Source organism: Lycorma delicatula, chromosome 3 (assembly GCF_047948215.1).
Source record: "Lycorma delicatula isolate Av1 chromosome 3, ASM4794821v1, whole genome shotgun sequence".
Lineage (NCBI taxonomy): Eukaryota > Metazoa > Arthropoda > Insecta > Hemiptera > Fulgoridae > Lycorma > Lycorma delicatula.
The window spans coordinates 149,398,263-149,418,779 of NC_134457.1; the positions used below are offsets into that span (position 1 = coordinate 149,398,263).

A 20,517-nucleotide genomic window follows, 5' to 3' on the forward strand; every position below is an offset into this window, starting at 1 on the left:
TAAAAGGTGCCGCACGATGTTATTAATATGCGATGTAAACCTGCGCACTACCGACTAAACCGCCATTCCTGGCTACCACCCTTCCTTGCGTCCCTAAAGACGCCGTTTGCAAAAAGTAAAACTTAAGGCAATAAAAAACTTATAATAGGACAATTGGTGGCTCTTTAATTACAGTTTACACAAATTAGCGGGTCCCTGCACAAATCATCCGGGTGCAAAGGATTTCCACACGTGCAAATCTGTTTCCTCGAGCATCTCGCGGCAGTGTGTCCGAATTTTTGACATCCGAAACACCGCAGTGGTGTTGGGATGAACGGACGTACATCAAGCCTATGAAATCCTGCCTTTATTTTCTCCGGACATTTAGGCATTACCCCCCCCCCCCCCGGAGAGGATCTGTAAGCAACTAATACTCGCCCCAGGGGGTGTCTCTCCGACTCTAACGGGCTTCCCCGCATACCGGATTTAAGTCCGGCATGGCAGGTCAGCCAGTCGATTCTAGATCTTTTGCGTCTGTATCCTCTAACCCTTGGCAGACGGGAGGGCGGATCCAGCTATGCTGTTACCGGTTCCCACGCCGCAGACCGGGTCTTTTTTTCGTCTTCGTCAGTCGTCCAGTTCTGAAGTCCCTGATTTAGTCCAGTCGATGTCAAACATTTCGGTTTGTTATATGTTAACACGTGTGACGTGGAGGGTATAACTTCTTCGTTTCATCGACTGTTTAGCCGTCGACATGCAATGATTCCGTGTCCATAAAGTTCCTCAACAATTTCATCCTCTGTGCAGTTAAGTCTCTGCACACAACAACTCCTTCAGAGGTATTTAGATACCTAATTTTCAAGATCCTCTTGCAACACTTTTCAAAGACCACTGTTCCTCTTTTTTCTGTTTTTCCAGTTATCCATGTTTAAAATGCTAAATTCAGACAAATATTTTAATTAATTTCTTAGATCAATATTTAATATTAGAAAATTTATTATTACTTTTTTGCATGAAAGATGCAAAAAATGCTTTTTATGACCTTAATAGTTTGTTCGTTTGTCTAACCCTTATAATTTTCCTAACTAAATAATAATATTCTTCTGCTTTTAGTATATTGTTCACTATAATGACATTTAATTTCTCATTTCACTTGTACTTTGTTTTAGACTAATTTATTTATTTATTGAATTTTATTGATTTGTGTACGTGATGTGAATTATTGAGAATAGTCTTTTTTTAATTTTTTTTAGAACTTGGAGACTGAAAGACATGTGCTACTCGCCTAGTATTCCAAATTTCGATATGCATTACATAGACCAAGTAAGTGTATAGTTCTTCCATAAATTAAGTATAATACGTCTAGATAATACAAGTTACATATACGTAGTTGCATTGCTTTTAATATTAAAAAAAAAAAAAAAAAATCAGTAAATGTAATGAATTCTTTTAGTAAATTATATTTTCTATTTTTGCGTTTGAAGTCAAAAATTCATTAGTAACATGTCATGAAAATTCTACTTGAAACCGTTAACCTTTTAAGATCTCCCTTTTTTATATTCTGTATTTTTCTATTTTTAGGTAATTCAATAATATTCTTTAAAAAATAAACTCGATAAATTATCACAAAACTAACAGGGGTTTTAGTTAATCTGTAAATTATTACGACAAGATAGATTTTTGTGTCTTGTCTTTTGAAAAACTAAACACTATTATTGAACCGATGCTCTCTCTGGTAGCGATGCCGGAAATAAAATGGCTTGTTTTAAGAGACCACCCAAGAACCGGGCTCCCCATGCCGAGTCCTAAATAGCCTCGTTTTCCTTCTGTCTTCTTCCCTATCTATATACCAGCTTATAACAACATCCTTTACGTAGAATAGTTTACTGGCTTTGCTTCCGAAAAAAATACGTCATGTTTGTTATTCCACATTTTTAATCTTTTTTTACCTTTTAGTTTTTCAGTATTTATGTGAATATATCAAATTTTATCTGTTACATAAATGATTTAACTTAAAAATTTATAGTCAGTGTTTTATACATATATATATATATATATTTTTAAGACTTTCACTCATTCTTTAGACTAAACTATGAAAATTCTATTTAAAGTATTATACATATATATAGTTGATAATATTGATGATAAATGATTTGCAATGATACAAAAAAGTCCTTAAAAAAACTTGCAGCTCATCGTGTTTTAAATAAACGATATTGTTTCATCTGAATGGAATTTTAAGGTACATCTGAATGTACCTTAAAAATACCGATTGCAATCATATTTCATTTTTTTTTTAAATTTCATAATTCTGCCTGAATGTCATCTTTAAAAGAACTAATCATTTTTTTGTTGTTGTGGAATTACCTATCATTCATCGGGTTTCCTTTTTACATTTCAGTAAACTCGAAAGAAAAAACCAAAGTAAAGTAATGTGTTCCATTTAATAAAGTTTTTTAAAAGTTATTTGTTTTAATTATTCTTTTTTGATATTTTTTACTACTCAATGATTACGTTATAAAAAATCTGATGTAGACATCACATGACTTCCTTGTATGCGAATTAAATTACATATACACATTTTTTTAAAATGAAAAGTACATCAGATTTTGTTTCATTAATATCCAATATGTTTTCATACTTTTTTTACTGTTATTGAATTATCATTTATCGTAAAAACTTTCTTACAAGCAGAGGTTAATAACTATTAATAAATCAATATATTTAAGTTAAAAAAAGGAGATGAAGTCTGATTCGAGCCGATGTGCCTTTCCCTTGTAACATCCAAATATTCCATTAACCTTTATTTGGCTATAACTTTGGAACCAATAAAACTAAGTGCCATTTAACGATATATCGTTGAAAAGCTCTCAGTGAGGGCTTATTACTGCAGTTAAGAAAAAGTCAAAAATGTAAATTTTATTTGGATTTTGTGCTTTTTTTGGACACGTTTGGTTCTGTAATCAAAAGGGGAGGTGCACAACCAGATGTTACAACAGTCCTAAATCCAAGATTTCAACATCCACGGGTAATCGTTTTTGAGTTATGCGAGATACATACGTACGTACAGACGTCACGTCGAAACTAGTCAAAATGGATTCAGGGATGGTCAAGGCGTATATTTCCGTTGAAATCTGAAAACCGAATTTTTTCGCGATCACAATACTTCCTTTACTTCTTACAAGTAAAAATCAGAAGTTTTGTCTAAGGATTATCGTTATTGTTTGAGCTTTAACAAATATTAAAACTTATTAATTTTTTTCCCCCTTTTTTTGTTGTTAAATTTTTTCTAAAATTAAAATTAATTTTGAACAAGTTTGTTGCAAAAATATTGTACTTTTCACCTGTTTAAAAAGATCAGTTTTAAGAGAAAGAACAAAACCATTTTTTTTTTTTTAATTTTATAATAAATGTTTCCTATAACATATGTTAAACGGTTTTTCATTATTCTCTATTAATTCTGATTATCTCAATATATGTAACAACGATTTACGGTGTTACTTTTTTATTTGATTTTCATTTAGCTCACAATAAATCGCTTCAGATTTTACATTACAAAAAATAATTTGATTGGCCTATTATTAATGATTAAAAAGATGTAGAATCTTCCACCAAATCGGAATTAAACGAATAAAATACTCGATTTATTTATTTTATAGAAAACAATAGATAATGCAAATATATAAATTTGTAGTAGAATACTTTAGTTCGTTCTTAATGCATGAATTTCAGCTTAAAAAACAGTAAAAAAAAGGAAGACTGATGGGCATCAAAATTTTGGAATGCTTTCTGGATCGTTTGCCGTTTATCGTGGTAGACTATGTTGTAATTAAGTTTAATGTTATGGCATTTAAGATTACCGAAAGATTTCTGTATGTTATTTGAAGTTTTGCTATTTAAGTATACTTAATATAATAAAACAAAAGTTGAACTCAGGTTTTGAAAACATAGGTGTAAATTGATTCAATAAAATAGAGATGGATGTGGTTTAGGGTCAACTAAGCGTTTAGTCTGTGGAGCTTATGAAACATGCGTAACGTGCACAGAAGGGTGTCCAAGTCGAGATATTTTATTTTATAATTGTTAAATATGAAAAATTTTGCGGATAAAATAATGATTAATTAATTATTAATGAAGTAAATTTTTTTAGTTAATTAAATCGTTTTGAAGCTTTCATGAAGATATCTTACCGAATAATATTACCCGTAAAACTTTTATATTATCAGGTTTTTATGTACTATTGTACCAGAAACTAAATTAGTAAGGAGATAAAAAATAATCTAAGAAATAAAAATAGAAAAAAAAAGTTTACGTTAGAGTGTTAAGGCAATTTTGATATTAAATAAAATCGTTTAATTTATCACTTAATTGAAAAGTACGAAAGACGTGTGTAGCAAATCATGCGTCATTGAAAGTTAAACATAGTTTCTAAAGTAACAAGGAGTTAATAGAACTGCTGTTGGCAGAATTTATTTATGTATTTTAAGGTTACGTAAATAAATATTCTCTCTCTACATGCTTTCTTATTTAACTGTATTATTCGTGGGCGTATTTTCTACACTTATATTTTATAATTGAATGTCAGCCTGTGTTACATAATTAGTTATTCATTCATAACTTACGATCTAAATTTAAATATTTATTTGTACGCTTATTATTTAAACGATCTTAATATTGAATTTTTCAATTGCTTTTTATTCTTTCTTTTTTTATAGCTTTTAAAAGCTTACTAATTGTAACAGAATTTTAAACAAATTTTGTAAATAAATAATATACAGTTGTAAATATAATTTTAAATATTGTAAAAAAAAAACTGGTAACCAGTGGGAGAAAGCTTTGCGCGTCGTAAATTAATTATCGTAATTTAGACATTTTTACTGATTGATTTATTTTTGTCTACAATTCTATTTATCTCTAATTAAAATTTTAAGCTTAAAAACATTTCCAGTTAATGTCGAGCCGAGACCGTTCTTAGCTGGAAAATGGGATTTGTCGATTTATAGTTCAACAAAAGTTATGAAAACTTCCGATTTTTCAACTGATCGTATACTTTATTTATGCATTTATTTATTACTTCACCTTTTATTTTTATCTCATTTGTATTTTAACTACTTTCTTTCTTTTTACTCTCTACAATAATTCTTTATTACATCCGTTTTACTAATTTGATACTATATTCTCAATCCTTTCTACTTCGTGCTAACTATTACCCTCTATACTTCCTTTTTATTGTCAGTTAACTACGACATTTTTTTATTATGTACCGATTTGGTTCATTTTAAAAGATATCATCATAAAATTTTATCTTCTCCGGTACATTCTTAAAATGTCTTTATTTTATTGTGGGCTTTGTCGTTGCACCTAATTTTGAACATTCTACTGCTATTTTACGCTTATAAATATTATATTATTTTTCTTTTTAGCTTTCTATTGTTCATATTTCGCTGGTATGAAGTATTAAAATTTCGTACTCATATGAAAAAAAAAAAAAAATAACAAACTTTTTAATCTTTAGAATTTTATTTAAAAATCTGATATGGGTACTACATGATATCCTTGGAAGCCTGTGTTAAATTACTTTTACTCATTTTTAAAAAATGAAAGGTACATAAAATTTTATTTCATTAATAACTTCTGATATTTTTTCATATTTTTTTATGTTATTATTTAACGTAAAAACATTTTTATAATCAGAGTTTAATAATTATTAATAAATCAATATACTTAAATTAAACAAAAAGTTAAAAAAAGGAGATGAAGTCTGATTCGAACCGATGTGCTTTCCCTTTTTAAGATCCAAATATTTCATTAATTAAAATATAATTTCTCTATAACTCTGGAACCAATGAAAATAAGTACCACTTATGATATATCTCAATGAAAACTCTCAATGAGGGCTTTTTACTGCGGTTAAGAAAAAGTCAAAAATTCATTTTTTTGGATTTTTTGCTTTTTTGGTCACTTCTGGTTCAGTCGATTGCAATCAAAAAAGGGAGGACCACAACTAGATGTTACAAGAGTCCTAAACCCAAACTTTCAATATTCTACGGCTAGTCGTTTTTGAGTTATGCGAGATACATACATACGTACGTACAGACGTCACGCTGGAATTAGTCAAAATGGATTCAAGGATGGTCAAGACGGATATTTCCGTTTAAATCTGAAAACTGAAATTTTTCGCGATCACAATACTTCCTTTACTTCGTACAAGGAAGTAAAAATTCCAATTAAGAAAATAAAGGAAAATTAAAATAATTAGGATTATTTTGCCAACAATAATTACATTTATAACAGTTTTATTTCCCTAAATAAATAAAAAACCCTTGTAGAGTGACAAGTAATTCACATATCCATTTTGACCAACCCTGAATCCATTTTGACTAGTTTCGGCGTGACGTCTGTACGTACGTATATATGTATGTATCTCGCACAACTCAAAAACGAATAGCCGTTGAAAGTTTGGATTTAGGACTGTTGTAACATCTAGTTATGCACCTTCCCTTTTCATTGCAATCGACTGGACCAAAAGTGTCCAAAAATCCCAAAATCCAGAAAACAAAATGGATTTTGGATTCTTTCTTAACTGCACTAATCAGTCCTTATTGAGACTTTTCAATGTATATCATAAGTGGTAATTATTTTCATTGCTCCAGAGTTATAGGAAAATAAGTTTTAATTAATGAAATATTTGGATCTTACAAGGGGAAGGCACATTGGTTTGAATCCGACTTAACTTCCTTTTTGTCTTTTTCTTAAACTTTTTTTTTTAATTTATATATATCGATGTATTAATAATTAATTATTAGCCTCTGATTGTAAAAAAATCTTTACAATAAATAATAATTCAATAATAACAATTAAAGAAAAATATGAAAAAAATTCAGAAGTTATTAATGAAATAAAATTATATTTACATTTAATAATGTGTATATGTAATTTAATAGGCGTACAAGGAGTCATGTGGTGTTCACATCAGATCTGGTGAAACATCTCATCATTTAATGTTAATTGAAAATTATAATTTAGAATAGTATTAAAATTTTATGTACTTCTCATTTAGAAAAATGTGTATATGCAATTTAATAGGCGTATAAGCAATGTGGTGTTCAGTGCATATGCAATGTGGTGTACACATTAAAAAAAATACATATACCTATGTAAATCAATAATATACGCAACTTATTTACCATTTGATTACCTTCATTATGGATTATCGTTAAATAATTTATTTTTTTTTGATATGGAAATTTCATGATTAATTATGAAAATAAATTCTATACTATATACTTATTCTACTATATTTTAATTGTTAGTATTACAGTTTATAGTATAATTTGGTTGATGGGATTAAATTAAGGTCAGTTTTTCGGGAATGTTACTAAGTTAAGATCAACTATAGAAGTAAAGTCATAGTAATTGGACATCTTTTCAGGTAATACAATTTCGGAAAAAAATAAAAATAAGTGTTACTTTTTAAAAATTTTCTAAACTGTTAGAATATTGTTTAGACAGTCCATAGGTAGTGTAATGATTATTTTTAAGCAACATTTAAGTCATAATTTTAATAAAAATTGATGTCTTAAGCGAATAAATTTATAAAAAATCATTTATCTCTCAGTAGTCATTGATCGTTGTAGACCCTGATCGTAAAATGAAATATAGTTAATGAAGAGAGAATAAAGTAACAATTTGAGGTGTATTTTTGTATCATCTTTTAGAGGAAGTTAACAATAAATATATTAAATATGTTAGCCGGTATTTATTGTTTAGAGTTAAAACTGTTGAAATAAGTTATACATTACGATAAAACTCAAGCCGCTAATGTTAGAAAAATACTTATCTAGTTTTTTCTTTATATAAAAATATGTAAATATTGTGAATGTTTGTAAAATTAATCAATAAAACAGCTGGAAATTTTTGATTTACCGGTTAAAATGTTTTGTTTATGAAGCGTTGAAATAATCTTACTTATTGATGAACTAAATGCTGATTGATGTTTCGTAAACGTTCTTCTTCAAAGAGCCGTGAAAAGATAAATCAGTTCTATCATTAATTTGGAATTCATTAAAAGAAAATTAAATAAATAATATGTGTGTATGTGTGTGTGTTTGCGCGCGCGTGTATGTATTATTTCTTTTTCTTTTTCTGTTAAAAGTAAAACAATTTTCTTTAATGAAAATTATTCATTTACGATTTTCATTTTATGAAATGAAAAACATATCTTGTAACCATCTTGAATTATTTTTATTGATCTAGTGTAAAACGAAAAATGAAAGAGTAACTGTGGACAAAACTAGAAAAATACCCAAGAACTTTCATATATCACTCTGTAGTGGATAATAATATGGTTTGAGTTATAGTATCGTGTAGGTAAACTGAACACAACTGACAGCGTTCCAAAGAGATGTAGCCTTTTCCTTGATTTCTTAGGTAGGGTAAATACGGAACTAACAGAGTTATCTATTATTTTCAAGTGTACTATAATATTGAAATATTAAGCATGTTCATATATATATATATATATATATATATATATATATATTTCTAAATTAAATAGCAGAAAGTAAATTTCAACTAATTTACAAAAAAATAAACTATAATAGAATGCGCATTTCAATTGTTAAGTAGTTATCAGTTAACACTGAAGCAATTAATAAAAACAAGTTATACAAAAAAATGTAGCGTGTATTTATAAAATAAAAACTGAAAGTTAAACTGTAGTACAAACGTGTTATGAACAGTCCAAGTTGATGGTAAAAGGCTAGCTTATATTGGTAGTCTATAGTATCTAAACGTTCCGCTTGAACTAGCCATTACAAACATAATGGCTTTATTTTGATAAATTATAGAAAAACATTATTTTTTATAACGTAAAAAGAGAGTTAATTCTTTTTTTAATGTACGGTAACACAAATTTATCTCAAGAAGACCCGTGTTAACATAAACATTATGTTGTCATCGAAATATGTAAAGTATTAATAAAATATTTAATACTTATAAATAATTTTAATTATGTTATTTATAATACAAACGAATTATAAAATCTAGCACGTAGCTTTCAAAACGGAAGATGAATTTGTTTATCTGTCTTGGTGGGAAAAACATATTCTGGATTTCTAAAATAAAATTAAAATATTTTCTATTCTTCATACATTTTCAAGGATCTGTACCTTAGTTTCTTTTTCGGTATTTATCATCTATTTAAGCACTTTTATCCACGCCTTTATCCCTTTAAGAAAAATAAATGCCGATTTACCGTTATATTAGAGACGGTAGCCTACCTCTAAATCTGTCGTAATCATGACGTCTATTGAAGAAAGGCAATAATAATGTTGAATAACAAAAAATTTAACGATAAATTTTCGTTGAAAACAATCAACAGGAATTTTTTTGTGTAATGAATGTAGCTTCTTTGGTAAGTACAAGAATTAAAAATACGTTTTAACGCCGCATTTATGTCGAAGCTGTTTTGTTACTATTAAAATTATAGCTCACATGTAATTATATTAGTTTGACTTATTTAAATCTATCATCCTGTTTCGTATGTTATTTTTTGAAATAAAAATTTATTATTTGTTTCAGATATTTGAAAGTATCATCCCGTGTGCCATTATTACCCCATTAGACTGCTTTTGGGAGGGCTCAAAATTATTGGGTCCCGACTACCCCGTTACCATTCCGTAAGTAGCTAATTTTTAATTATATTAATATTATTTATAAGATGATGTTCAATTCTACATTATAATAGACTGTTTTTAGTATATCCTATATTACCGAAAATGATGCTCTATAATGCGAAGTAAATAGATATTTAATATTTTTAGAAAAATATAATTTTAATGTAAAGAAAAAGGGGTAATTGAAATTTGTATTGATGTCAGAAAGAGTATAAAACCATAAAAAGGTAATCGCATGTGTGAAAAGGAATAATGAGGTAAGGTTATAGTTTATTCCTTTTTCTTTTCAGCTTATAATAATTAAAAATAGAGGCAGCATTGTAACAAATCAAGGAGACAAAATAAAGAAAGATGATCAAATTTAGTAATGATTTTTTAAGCCAAAAATCAGTCTGAAGAAATATTGACATAAGAAGTGATATGGTTTTACTTATCGACGAGAAATTTAATTTAAAGATAAAGTAATATTAATAAAATTTAAAATAAAGAAAGAAAAGTGTTAAATATAAAGAAAGATCATAGTACAAAATAAAATATTGAAAGAAATAAAAGAATAATTTATGTAATCATATAATTCTTATTACTTAAGTAATTATGTAATATTTATGTAATTTATAATAATTTATATTTTTATAATAAAATTATAAAATATAGATAATGCATGAAAGTTATTTAAATCAGGTTAGTACAAACAAAGAAACTGTCATATAGAAAATAAATTTGTCCCGCGGCTAAAGCCGTGTTTCGGGAAAGTCCTACAACCGTGGGTTGTTTCTGATGCACGGCTTACACACACAACTTAATTTAAAATATTTACCATTTTATTTAAATATAATATTTTTTCGTTCAGTTCATTCAATGATTCTAACTAAAGCGCGCGCGCATACCGTATTTAATTCGCGCGGGTGTGGCGTTATTAGCGGCGATGGTCAGCACTAACTAAACTAACTTATTTCACAACCTATATGAAACAAATTTCGCTTGTACGGTCGGCAGCTGGTGCAGCCGCGAGTCTTAATGCACCAATTACCGAGTAAACCGGGCGATCGACCTTAATTAATTTTTTATCATAAATATTTATAAGTAATTGAAACCTTTACTTCAGTTTAGATTATATTAATTAACCTCCTTAACAGTAAAATTATCAGTTAAATTTCGTTTTCATGTTTATTTATTACAGAAAAATTACAATAATTGTAATCTATCATCTATAACAATTATCAGAGTATAGCTTATTAATTAATTTTTTAATTGTGTGTGTGTGTATATATATATATATATGTACTTTATTACTAATTTACAAGAATTTTTTTTAAAGCATGTACAAGTATTCAAAGTCAGTTTCTCTGAAATTGACTTGTGGTGAACTGACAGTAAATAACAATTTTAGCGTTGAATATCGATGTAAAATTAGCATGCCAATGAAGCAATTACAATGAAAATTACAACGGGAAACCACTTTATTCCTCATTCCTGGGTAAACCTCACATGGAATGCTTGTGGATCATGAGAGCGCCTATGGCAATTTCGAGAGTAACTTTTTCTCGTTTCAGGTCACGTACAGCCTTTACAGCGCCTAACATACATATAAAAAATCTTTAGTCATTTATTATTTATGAAGAAAAAAATCATACATTTGTTTTTTTACAGAGGAGTTGGGTCGAAAGTTCGCTGGACGAACCTAAACCCGCAAGAAATGGTTGAAAAAATGAAACAATATGAACCAGGTTCATCGTTTCCATTCGATACATTAGAACAACATATGAAAAGGGTAAGAATAATTATTATATTCTCATAATAATTATTATAATTTTCTATAGGTATTTTTATCTTAGTTTATCTGTAAGTCACTGCTGCATAACTTACGCCGCCTATATCTATCCAGGGTAATGATTATGTACTTCCATATCCTAAACTAAAGGAATTATCGTGATACTGTGATTATTTGAAGTTGAACTGATAACGAGTCTCTGTGATTCTTAAAATATAAAGACTTTTTAATTAAAAACTTAAACTATTACACCGACTTTTGAAGCGTGATTTGCCAAAATCTTATTTTGTTGTTAAAATATTCTGATCTAAGTTCATTGAAATGTTTTTCTTTCATTGACTTTGGAGATATTTATGTGAAACCCAAACTTTTATTATCGCTTGTAATGTTGAAGATATATTTTTATCCTTTCAAGTAGTTGTCTATTATTGTCTATTTTAAACCTTACTATTTTGTTGAAACTACAAAAGAAGGCATTTCACGAAGGTGTTAAATAAATAGTATCCCCGAAATAATTTACAGCAACGTAAGAAATATTTATGTATGTTTTATACATAATTGTGCAATATGTATAACATTTATTATAGAAGCAAAAAAATAAAAATAAATAAATAAAAAGTTAAAATGTTCACACTTCATTTTAGCTACGTTAAACTTTTTTTTTAATATTATAACCTGATGAAAACGTTACGTGATTTATTACCGACACATTTTTATTTTATCACTTTTTTGTACGTATATTCTTTTTTGATTTTTATATTTGTTTCTTTTTTCCGCTGTAATACATAATAATATTTTATTCCGACAATGTCGTTATCTGGACCTGTTTAGAAAGCATTTATCATAACGGTGGACATACGTCCAGTTCCATCACCTTCCTAGTATACTATCTTTCTTGCGCTTACTAAAATGTGTTGTTGTTTTCTTTTCGTGTTTTTCTCTCTCGCTCGATCGCATTGTAGGACACCTCCTGACCTAACGCGCTGGGTGGCCTACCTGGACGGCCTTCCCGTCTCTCTTTCTGACGTTTGATACAATATGTTACCGCACCTTACTTGTCCGTTCGTTCGTCACTCGCATCTGTTCTTTTTAACAGAATATTTAATGTATTCTATAAAAGTTTATTTTTATTTATTTTTAATCGTTAATTATATTTTATTAAACGAGTAAATAAATAATCGGTTTAAAAATAAAAATAAAAATTGAAATAGTACTTTTAAAAAATCGAATAAATTAAAACTGCATTTAAAAATATTTAAAATTTTATCGTTAATTTATTTTACTTGCGTACAGTTTTACGACGTTTTATTGCATTGTTAATTTTGTTAATACATTTTATTTGCATGTTTCGAGAAGTACTACGAAAAGTTCGACAGCAACACTCAGGATTAGATGATTCATAATTTAAAATACTTGAAATATTTTATATACAATTTAAAATAGGAAATTTTAAAAGAAAAAATTGTCAGTTTATTGAGTTTTATGTGTCCGTGGGCTGAATAATTTTTGATTTTTCGATATTTTAAAATAATAAATGGCATTAATTACAAAAACATTTACTAAGAAAAGTAGTAAAGTAGTAAAGAAAAGTTGCTGTAAATTAAGCTTTTCGTTTAAAATTATTTTTGTTAAAATCCGTGATTTTCAAGTCCATTTTGTCGGATGTACAAAGTAGTTTTAGATTTGATTATTGTCGTTATTTGGTCGATTGATGTTTTTCCCCCATTGTTTTCTGTTTCGCGGTAATCTTTTAACTTCAACATTTTGTCCACATCTTACATTCTAAGTCATCAGTTATGTGTCTTTTTATGCAATTTTTTCGTCTATATAACTCCTAAAACCAAAGTTACGTTCTTCGGATATCTCAGAAATCTTGATATTTTTACTTATTCTGCCACGTACAGCATAATTATGTAATATTTATCTTTTATACTATTCATTTCCTAATTTAAAATTTTTATCTTTAACATTTTTTCTACAATACTACACTTCAAAATTCCTATTAAAATTTGTTTAAAGGTTTAAATTGCCTTTCAAATCCGACAGGTTAATCTAGCGGTTAAACTCGTCATAATCGCAAAATCAGCTGATTTTTGAAGTCGAGAGTTCTAAGGTTCGAGTCCTTATAAAGACAATTGCGTTTATATGGATTTGAATGCTAGAGTGGATCCGGTGTTCTTTTTGGCGGTCGGGTTTCAGCAAAAACCACACGTCTCGGGAGCGGTCAAACTGAGTCTGTTTAAGACTACGTGTTTACCGATACATTTACACTTACATTGCATTACATATGTAACTACGTTAGGCCTGGCAAGCCGCAGCGGTAATTGCATTTGCCTATACAAACGCACCCAGATCCGGCAGTAGCTGGAAAACTGATTGGAAAAATATATATAATTGCCTTTCAGAATATTTTCCATGTTTTACTATTTTAAAACGTTGATTTCCGTAAAACTACTTTTTATGTTCCTAAATGTATTTTTATTCAAGCAGATTTGTTTTTAAATGCGTGAAGAAGCATTTACAAGCATTGTCCACAATTAAAGAATTGTGTCAATATATTTCGTTGTTATTCTTAACTTTTAACGAAGACAGAATATCTTTGTATCTGTTCAAACAACGTCTCCATGTTTGGTTCGAAAATTGAATTAAGCTTTAATCTTTTTTTGTTATATTTTATTCCTCATCTTCTCTCTTTATTATATATTTGTCTGATGATTCTGCATCTAAAGTTGCCACAGTTATTTTTAATTTCTTTCACTTTAATTTCCGCGAGTGTTTACAAGAAGAATATGTATATGAATCAGAAACAATAACGTACATTTTTATTGTAATCTTTTATCTACTCTCAGATTTTATTTAATCATTGGTGACATATTTATCTTTATATAATTTAATCGTTTAAAAATTAGACTAATTAATGTGTTATTTCAGGCTGGAATAAGTACTGCCTATCAAGAAAAGCCCTGTTTAAATCCTTTGGATAGTGAATGCCCTGATTCTGCACCTAATAAAAAATCTGGACAGGTATTTATTTTATTTTTTAATATTAATACTTAGTTATGAAAAATTAATGTATTTTATATATAAAAATATAAATATAAAAGATATTTTAAATATTTTATTATAAAAAGATGAAGTATTTTACATGTAAAACGTTCGATTATATATAATATAAAAAAAAATTTAATTTGATATGCACTTTAAAATCAGAGCCGAAAACTATCATTTATTTAATCTAAAAACAAGTTTGTGTAAGTAACGTTATCCAACCGATTTAAAAGGAAAACATAAATATAATTTTTTTATATATACAATTTTTATATTTATATGTGTGAGTGTGTGTGCGCGCGCACGCGTGTGTGAATGAAATGTCACTCAGTTAAAAGATATGTTAATGGCTTATATTTTGTTGAGTACACGTGCCCTAGTTATACAACAGTGTTCGTTTCATATAAGAATGCAATTGAATGAATATGTTGGATTTGTACTGGTTTACTGTATCAGTTCGGTGACTTAACGCTGTTCTACGCTATATACTGTTTTTCAACACGTAAAGGTTAGCTTACGTTACCTTTATAAGTGGATAATGTTAACTTTTAATTTTAATTTTACGAAAAATAAACTTAATTCCAACTATTTTTATTATTATTTTATTTTAGGTATGCTATGTAACGACATTATTATATTTTCAAAAATAAAGACATACATACATACATAAATACATACATAAATAAAGATCATTTTTTAAATTATTAACATTTCAATACAGTAGTTATAAAAAGCTTGTTTTATTATTGAATTTTATTTCTTTCGTAAAAAAAAAAGAGATGTACTAAATATGAAAAGTAGTTGCTTATATATATTAATAATGCACTAGTAGTAATCGTAAAGAGACTTAATTGAAATATCAGAACCGGTTTGAGCTGTACTGGAGTATTTTTCAACGTGTAGCAGGTATTAGTTAAAAAAGATATTTGTTTTAGAAACCGGTCCGATAATTCGATTCTTCAATCAGTTTTACTGTATTGACATGTTTATATTGCTTTACATTAATTTTACAAACAGCTTACGTAAAAATGTAAAAAAAAAAAACAAAAATAAATAAAACTTCATATTTGGGGATAATATCATTAAACTTATTTGCAGAGTTACTTACTACTACGGTTTGGATCATCAAGTTAGGTACGGGCCAGAACTAGTAAATGGTAGTAATAGTAATAGTAAAAAAGCCGGAATGAGCGGTTTAACAATGGATGTCATAATGGCGACGTTAGCGAGCTCTGTCGGCCGCCCACTGAGCCAAATAAATGAGCCTCAGGAATGATGCCTCACTGCTCATAGGTGGTCTCTATCTCCTCGGGATCGAGTGGCCTCGTGCAAAACTGAAATCCACACACGCACGTTCACCCACATTTTAAAAAACACTTTTTTTTATGTATTCTTCGCCTTGTCAAAACAAACTTATTTTATAAATAAATGCATTAAAAGTTTTTTTTTATGATTTAAAACGCGCAGCTCTGCGTGCATTTAATAAGTTTATTTTCTAAATTTTACATTCTTCATTATTTAAAAGAATATTGCCGTAGTGCAATTTATGAGCTACAATTTTATGAATTACATCCTTGAATAATTGATTAAGATAAATAATGTTGAAGGTAACGCGGAAACGTTAATACAAAAATTAAAAAAATGTAAAATCAATTAAGGGACAGCAGTTTCTATTCTAGTGGGTTTTTCAAATTTTATATAATTTTTTTTACTCTTTATTTATTTAAATACATTTTAGTCGTATATTAAACAAATTATATCCGGAATGTTATGTCACGTGTTTTTCTCAATTATTAAACTGTGACCTATATCATTATATTTTTGTATAACAACAAAATTTTAAGCATGTAAGGTTTATCCAGTATTAAAAAAAAATTAAACATGTATGTATGTATGTAGTAATAATAATTTGGAAGTTTACATTAAATAAAGAAGACGTTTTGGCTTTTTGTCATCATTGCAGCTGTCTGCTTAGAACTGCTGTTATATTGTTTTGTGGATCATCAAACTCCCTTTTACAGTGTTGCCAGTTTTATTATGTTTCTTTTTTATTTCTATATGTACTGCAAAGTAGTTATCGTCTTTATAAAGTTTTAGATAAATTATTACGATCAAATGATCATTTCGTTATTTTATTTTTTTCCTTCAGTATTTCTTTTATTAAAATATTTTTATACTTAGATAACAAAATGTTTTTAACTTAATAAAAATATAATTATTTCTTTTACCCTTTTAGTTTTAATTTTTGAAGATATTATTGAAATTACGCATATAAAAGAAATTTATTACGAATTAGCGATTCGAATTCTATCACTACTCCTGACGGGAAAAAGTAGGTTAAATAAAAATGGGGCGCTTCAAAAAATTACTTTTTGAAAAAAAAGAAGGTTTTTATTTACTTATTTATTTTTATAACTTCTTTCGTCGTTAAATTTTTCCAGCAGCGGAATTTCCATCTCATTACAGTCTAATTTTGTTTTCTTTTGGCAATTATCGACCTTAATTTTACAACATAGCGTCTAGTTTAGCAAGCCGTACGTATTAACTGTTGTCATAAATTATACAGTTATTTAGTCTTCGTTTATTTCTTTTTTCTTTTTACATAAACGTAGCTATAATATTCTTAATTATTTATTAACCGCTAATCTTGTTTAATAATTCAAACGATTTAAAAAACTTCTTTTCTATTCATTAATGTATACCGGTCATTATATTTGCGGTTAAATAACAAAAACAAATTTTTTTAAATGAAAAAAGAAGCAGAAAACCGGCGTAAGCAAGCAGGTGCAGCGTGGTGTGCAATTTATTATAGCCTAGAGAAAGAAAAAATGTGCTTCTCGATTGCTTTATTATTGGTGTCATGATGAAGCGGAGAATCTGAGCGATGCTGGAAGGTGGGCGGGAGAAGAAGTTAGCGTAGGGGGGGTGGTGGTTTAGAATCCTCCAAATGGAGATGTTACGGTGAATGAAACATTCTACGTTAGAATACCGCCTTGGACGGCTGCGGCCGGTACATTGTATACCTACTGGTGGTCCACTTGGCGGCATCAAGCAGGGCGTATCGGAACTGTTCACAGGCGGATCTAATCCACCGAGTGGAATGTTATATATTAGGCTATATTACTTACGTAGTATGAAATACATACAACTACGTACAACATTCCTGCAGCATTAAATTTATAATATTCATTTTTACTGTTAATTTATGTTTTAAAATTAAAAACTAAATTTTTATAATAGCATTTTTATAATAGTTATAATTAACAAATTATGTTAATTTAAAATTTTAATAAAAAAGTATAAGTTAGTTTTTTAAATCTGGCCTTCCTAAATAATTTCTTTTATTAAATATTGATAAAAATTAACTTAATCTGTTAGTTAACTTTTTCAAAATTAGGGAAATATTATACAAGAAGGGCAATTAAGCACTCTGACTGTATTTCAATGCAGCGACAATCTTTTTTATTGATATTTATCACATATTAATTTCTTTATCTGTTTATCTAACGTTTACTTACAGCATAATTGGTTTGAAATTATGATGCGGTGGACTGCTCAATAATAATAGTAAAATTAGCACAGTACAGTACTTTCTGATGAGTATATTTATTATTCTTAAAGAAGGCCCTGTTGAGTCATTGTTTTAATCTGCATTGTTTTAGTTTTTTTTTGTCATTCTCTATGTTGCCAATTATAAAACTTCTATTATTTTCCAACATGATTAGGCTTTTTAATTTCCTTTATGCTTCTTCATTTTCAAATTGAAACATCTAAAATAAAATAAATGACTTCTTTTAAACATTTATAATTTTTTTTAAAGATTCGCTTAATACCTTCGCAAAAATGTAACTTCTCGCAGGTTTCATAAGAGGATCTATTCCTAGAAAATGTCTTTGTATGCTATATTACTTTGTGTTACAGTCTTGCCCTATGACAGTGTACCTGTCATATGATTGTTCTGCTACACTGACAGGTGATATTTTAGGTTCTCTTTTCAAAAATTCTTTAAATGAAAACAAATTTGTTTTAAGTCTTTTGTAAATGAAACTTTTTTGTGGCTTCCTTTATGAATGTACCTTATTTCACCTTATGTACATTAATGTATGTACCTTTATGTGCATTACCTTATATGTTTTTAATAAATAGGAGTAAATGGAAATATTACATGGTTTAATGTAGTAATTTAATTTTATTATTATTATTATTTTTAGAAAACTTCTCATGCTGATATAAAATTTAAATTTCAAATATAAATTTCCAGATTGATTTTTTGCTGCTCTATTCAAATTAATTGGCATTTTCTCTAGTTGTCAGTTATCATCTGTTACTGGGAAGGAAATCTTTCACCAGAATTCATTCTCAAAAATTTCTCCTATAAAGGTTGTTACAAATTTAAATTTTCTTTAATTCATCTGATGATGAATTTGTACCGAAAATGAATTTTCAGTATACTATAATAAATATATTTCCGTTAAATAGTATTCCTGTTTGAAATTCTAGAAAAACATAAGTTAAGTTTTTGATTATTTTCAATAAAAACTTTTACTAAAATGCATCCTCAATGGAAAAAAGCACCAGGTGACGGTGGAATCTCATTTGATTTTAAAAGCTATTTTCAGCCATTTAATTTAATTTTTTCAATGAAATTCACCCTGAGCATGTAAATCACTAAAGATTTTGTAGGCAGAACAAAATAGCAACTACCGTTTGAAATTTAAAGATTTCCACAGAACTTTTTAAAATAAGAATGAATGATACATTATAGAGTATTCGTTTCATTTTGTACTTTTCACAAATTTATCAGTAAAAGAAAAACAGTTTCATGCAAGGACATCATAACATATTGATTTAAAATCTGTTGTCATAAAAAACCTGTTCTGATAAAACATTATTTTTGTAAAGTTAGTTTTTATTATTTAAAAAATAAATAAATTAAAAATGAAAAAAAAAGATTCATAACATAAAATTATTTAATTTATTGATTTTATTTTTTAATTTTTGTACTCTTTTTCAGGTACCTGATATTGGTGCAGAATTAACAGGTGGGTGCTATGGTTTTGCTGCCAAATATATGCATTGGCCTGAAGACTTAATTGTAGGTGGTGCTAAGAGAAACAAGACTGGTCATATTCAGAGGTATAATTTTTTCATTAATTTTTATTTTTAAATTCTTTTTTACTTATTGAAAATGGATTTTATTGTTAATATCTGAGATGGAGTGGTAGATTTCAACCATTCATCCCGAAGGTTCTGGGTTCATATCCTGGTCAAATTTTAATTTTTCATATGCTCTAAGAAATTTGTATTCATATTTTCATTTACTAGCTTCAAACTTAATAAATACATAATTTAAAAGATAAATAAATAACTTTTTTATAAGAAATGTTAAAATATTTCATGTATATAATATGTACTAAGTGTTTGTGTTTTATTTTTCTAAAATCGATCCTTTCGGGAATCATATTCCTTTGCACTATACAAATTATATTAATCCGATCAACCCAAGAACAAAATTAATAAAATAGGATGACACCTACCTTATTCCATAATTCAAGCAAGAGCACTTTTGCGAGTACCTTGCATCATCAGTAGCTCTATAATATTTCAAATCAAAATCATTAAAATCTTTCAAATCATTTTCTAAGTATAGAAAATACTTAGTATACTTAGTAAGTATACTAAGTATAGAAAATAAGTTTTTTTTAATGTGAAATACTTGTCACATGTAAAAAATTCCATTGTAACTGGATTCAAACTCACTATCATAATATAGTAACAGAAGACCATTTTAATATAGTACAGCCAACAAGAAAGAGCAAACCTTCTTTAGTTTATCCATACTTTTGATTTAATTTGACAATAACATAATATGTTTTTCAGTAAATTCTTCTTTGGTTTTATTAAAAAATAAAAAAAAAGTAATAATCAATAAGAAAAAATGAATATAATCTAATAAAATTTTAATTCAATTATGTGTGGAAAAACCAAAATACATGTTTAAGTGTTGATGATTAATTTGAACATTCATTTAATGATATTCAT

General features: G+C 27.9%; 1 protein-coding gene across 2 annotated transcripts in view; it reads left to right on the forward strand.

Annotated features, from left to right (window-relative positions):
- ptc (protein patched) overlaps nucleotides 1-20,517 on the forward strand; it is a 157,931-nt gene that overhangs the window by 116,100 nt on the left and 21,314 nt on the right. For both annotated transcript variants that reach the window (XM_075360804.1, XM_075360805.1), the window contains exons 4-8: nucleotides 1,233-1,302; nucleotides 9,562-9,659; nucleotides 11,307-11,427; nucleotides 14,359-14,451; nucleotides 19,490-19,611. In XM_075360804.1, the coding sequence (XP_075216919.1) occupies nucleotides 1,233-1,302; nucleotides 9,562-9,659; nucleotides 11,307-11,427; nucleotides 14,359-14,451; nucleotides 19,490-19,611 (504 nt within the window). The remainder of the gene's footprint in view (nucleotides 1-1,232; nucleotides 1,303-9,561; nucleotides 9,660-11,306; nucleotides 11,428-14,358; nucleotides 14,452-19,489; nucleotides 19,612-20,517) is intronic.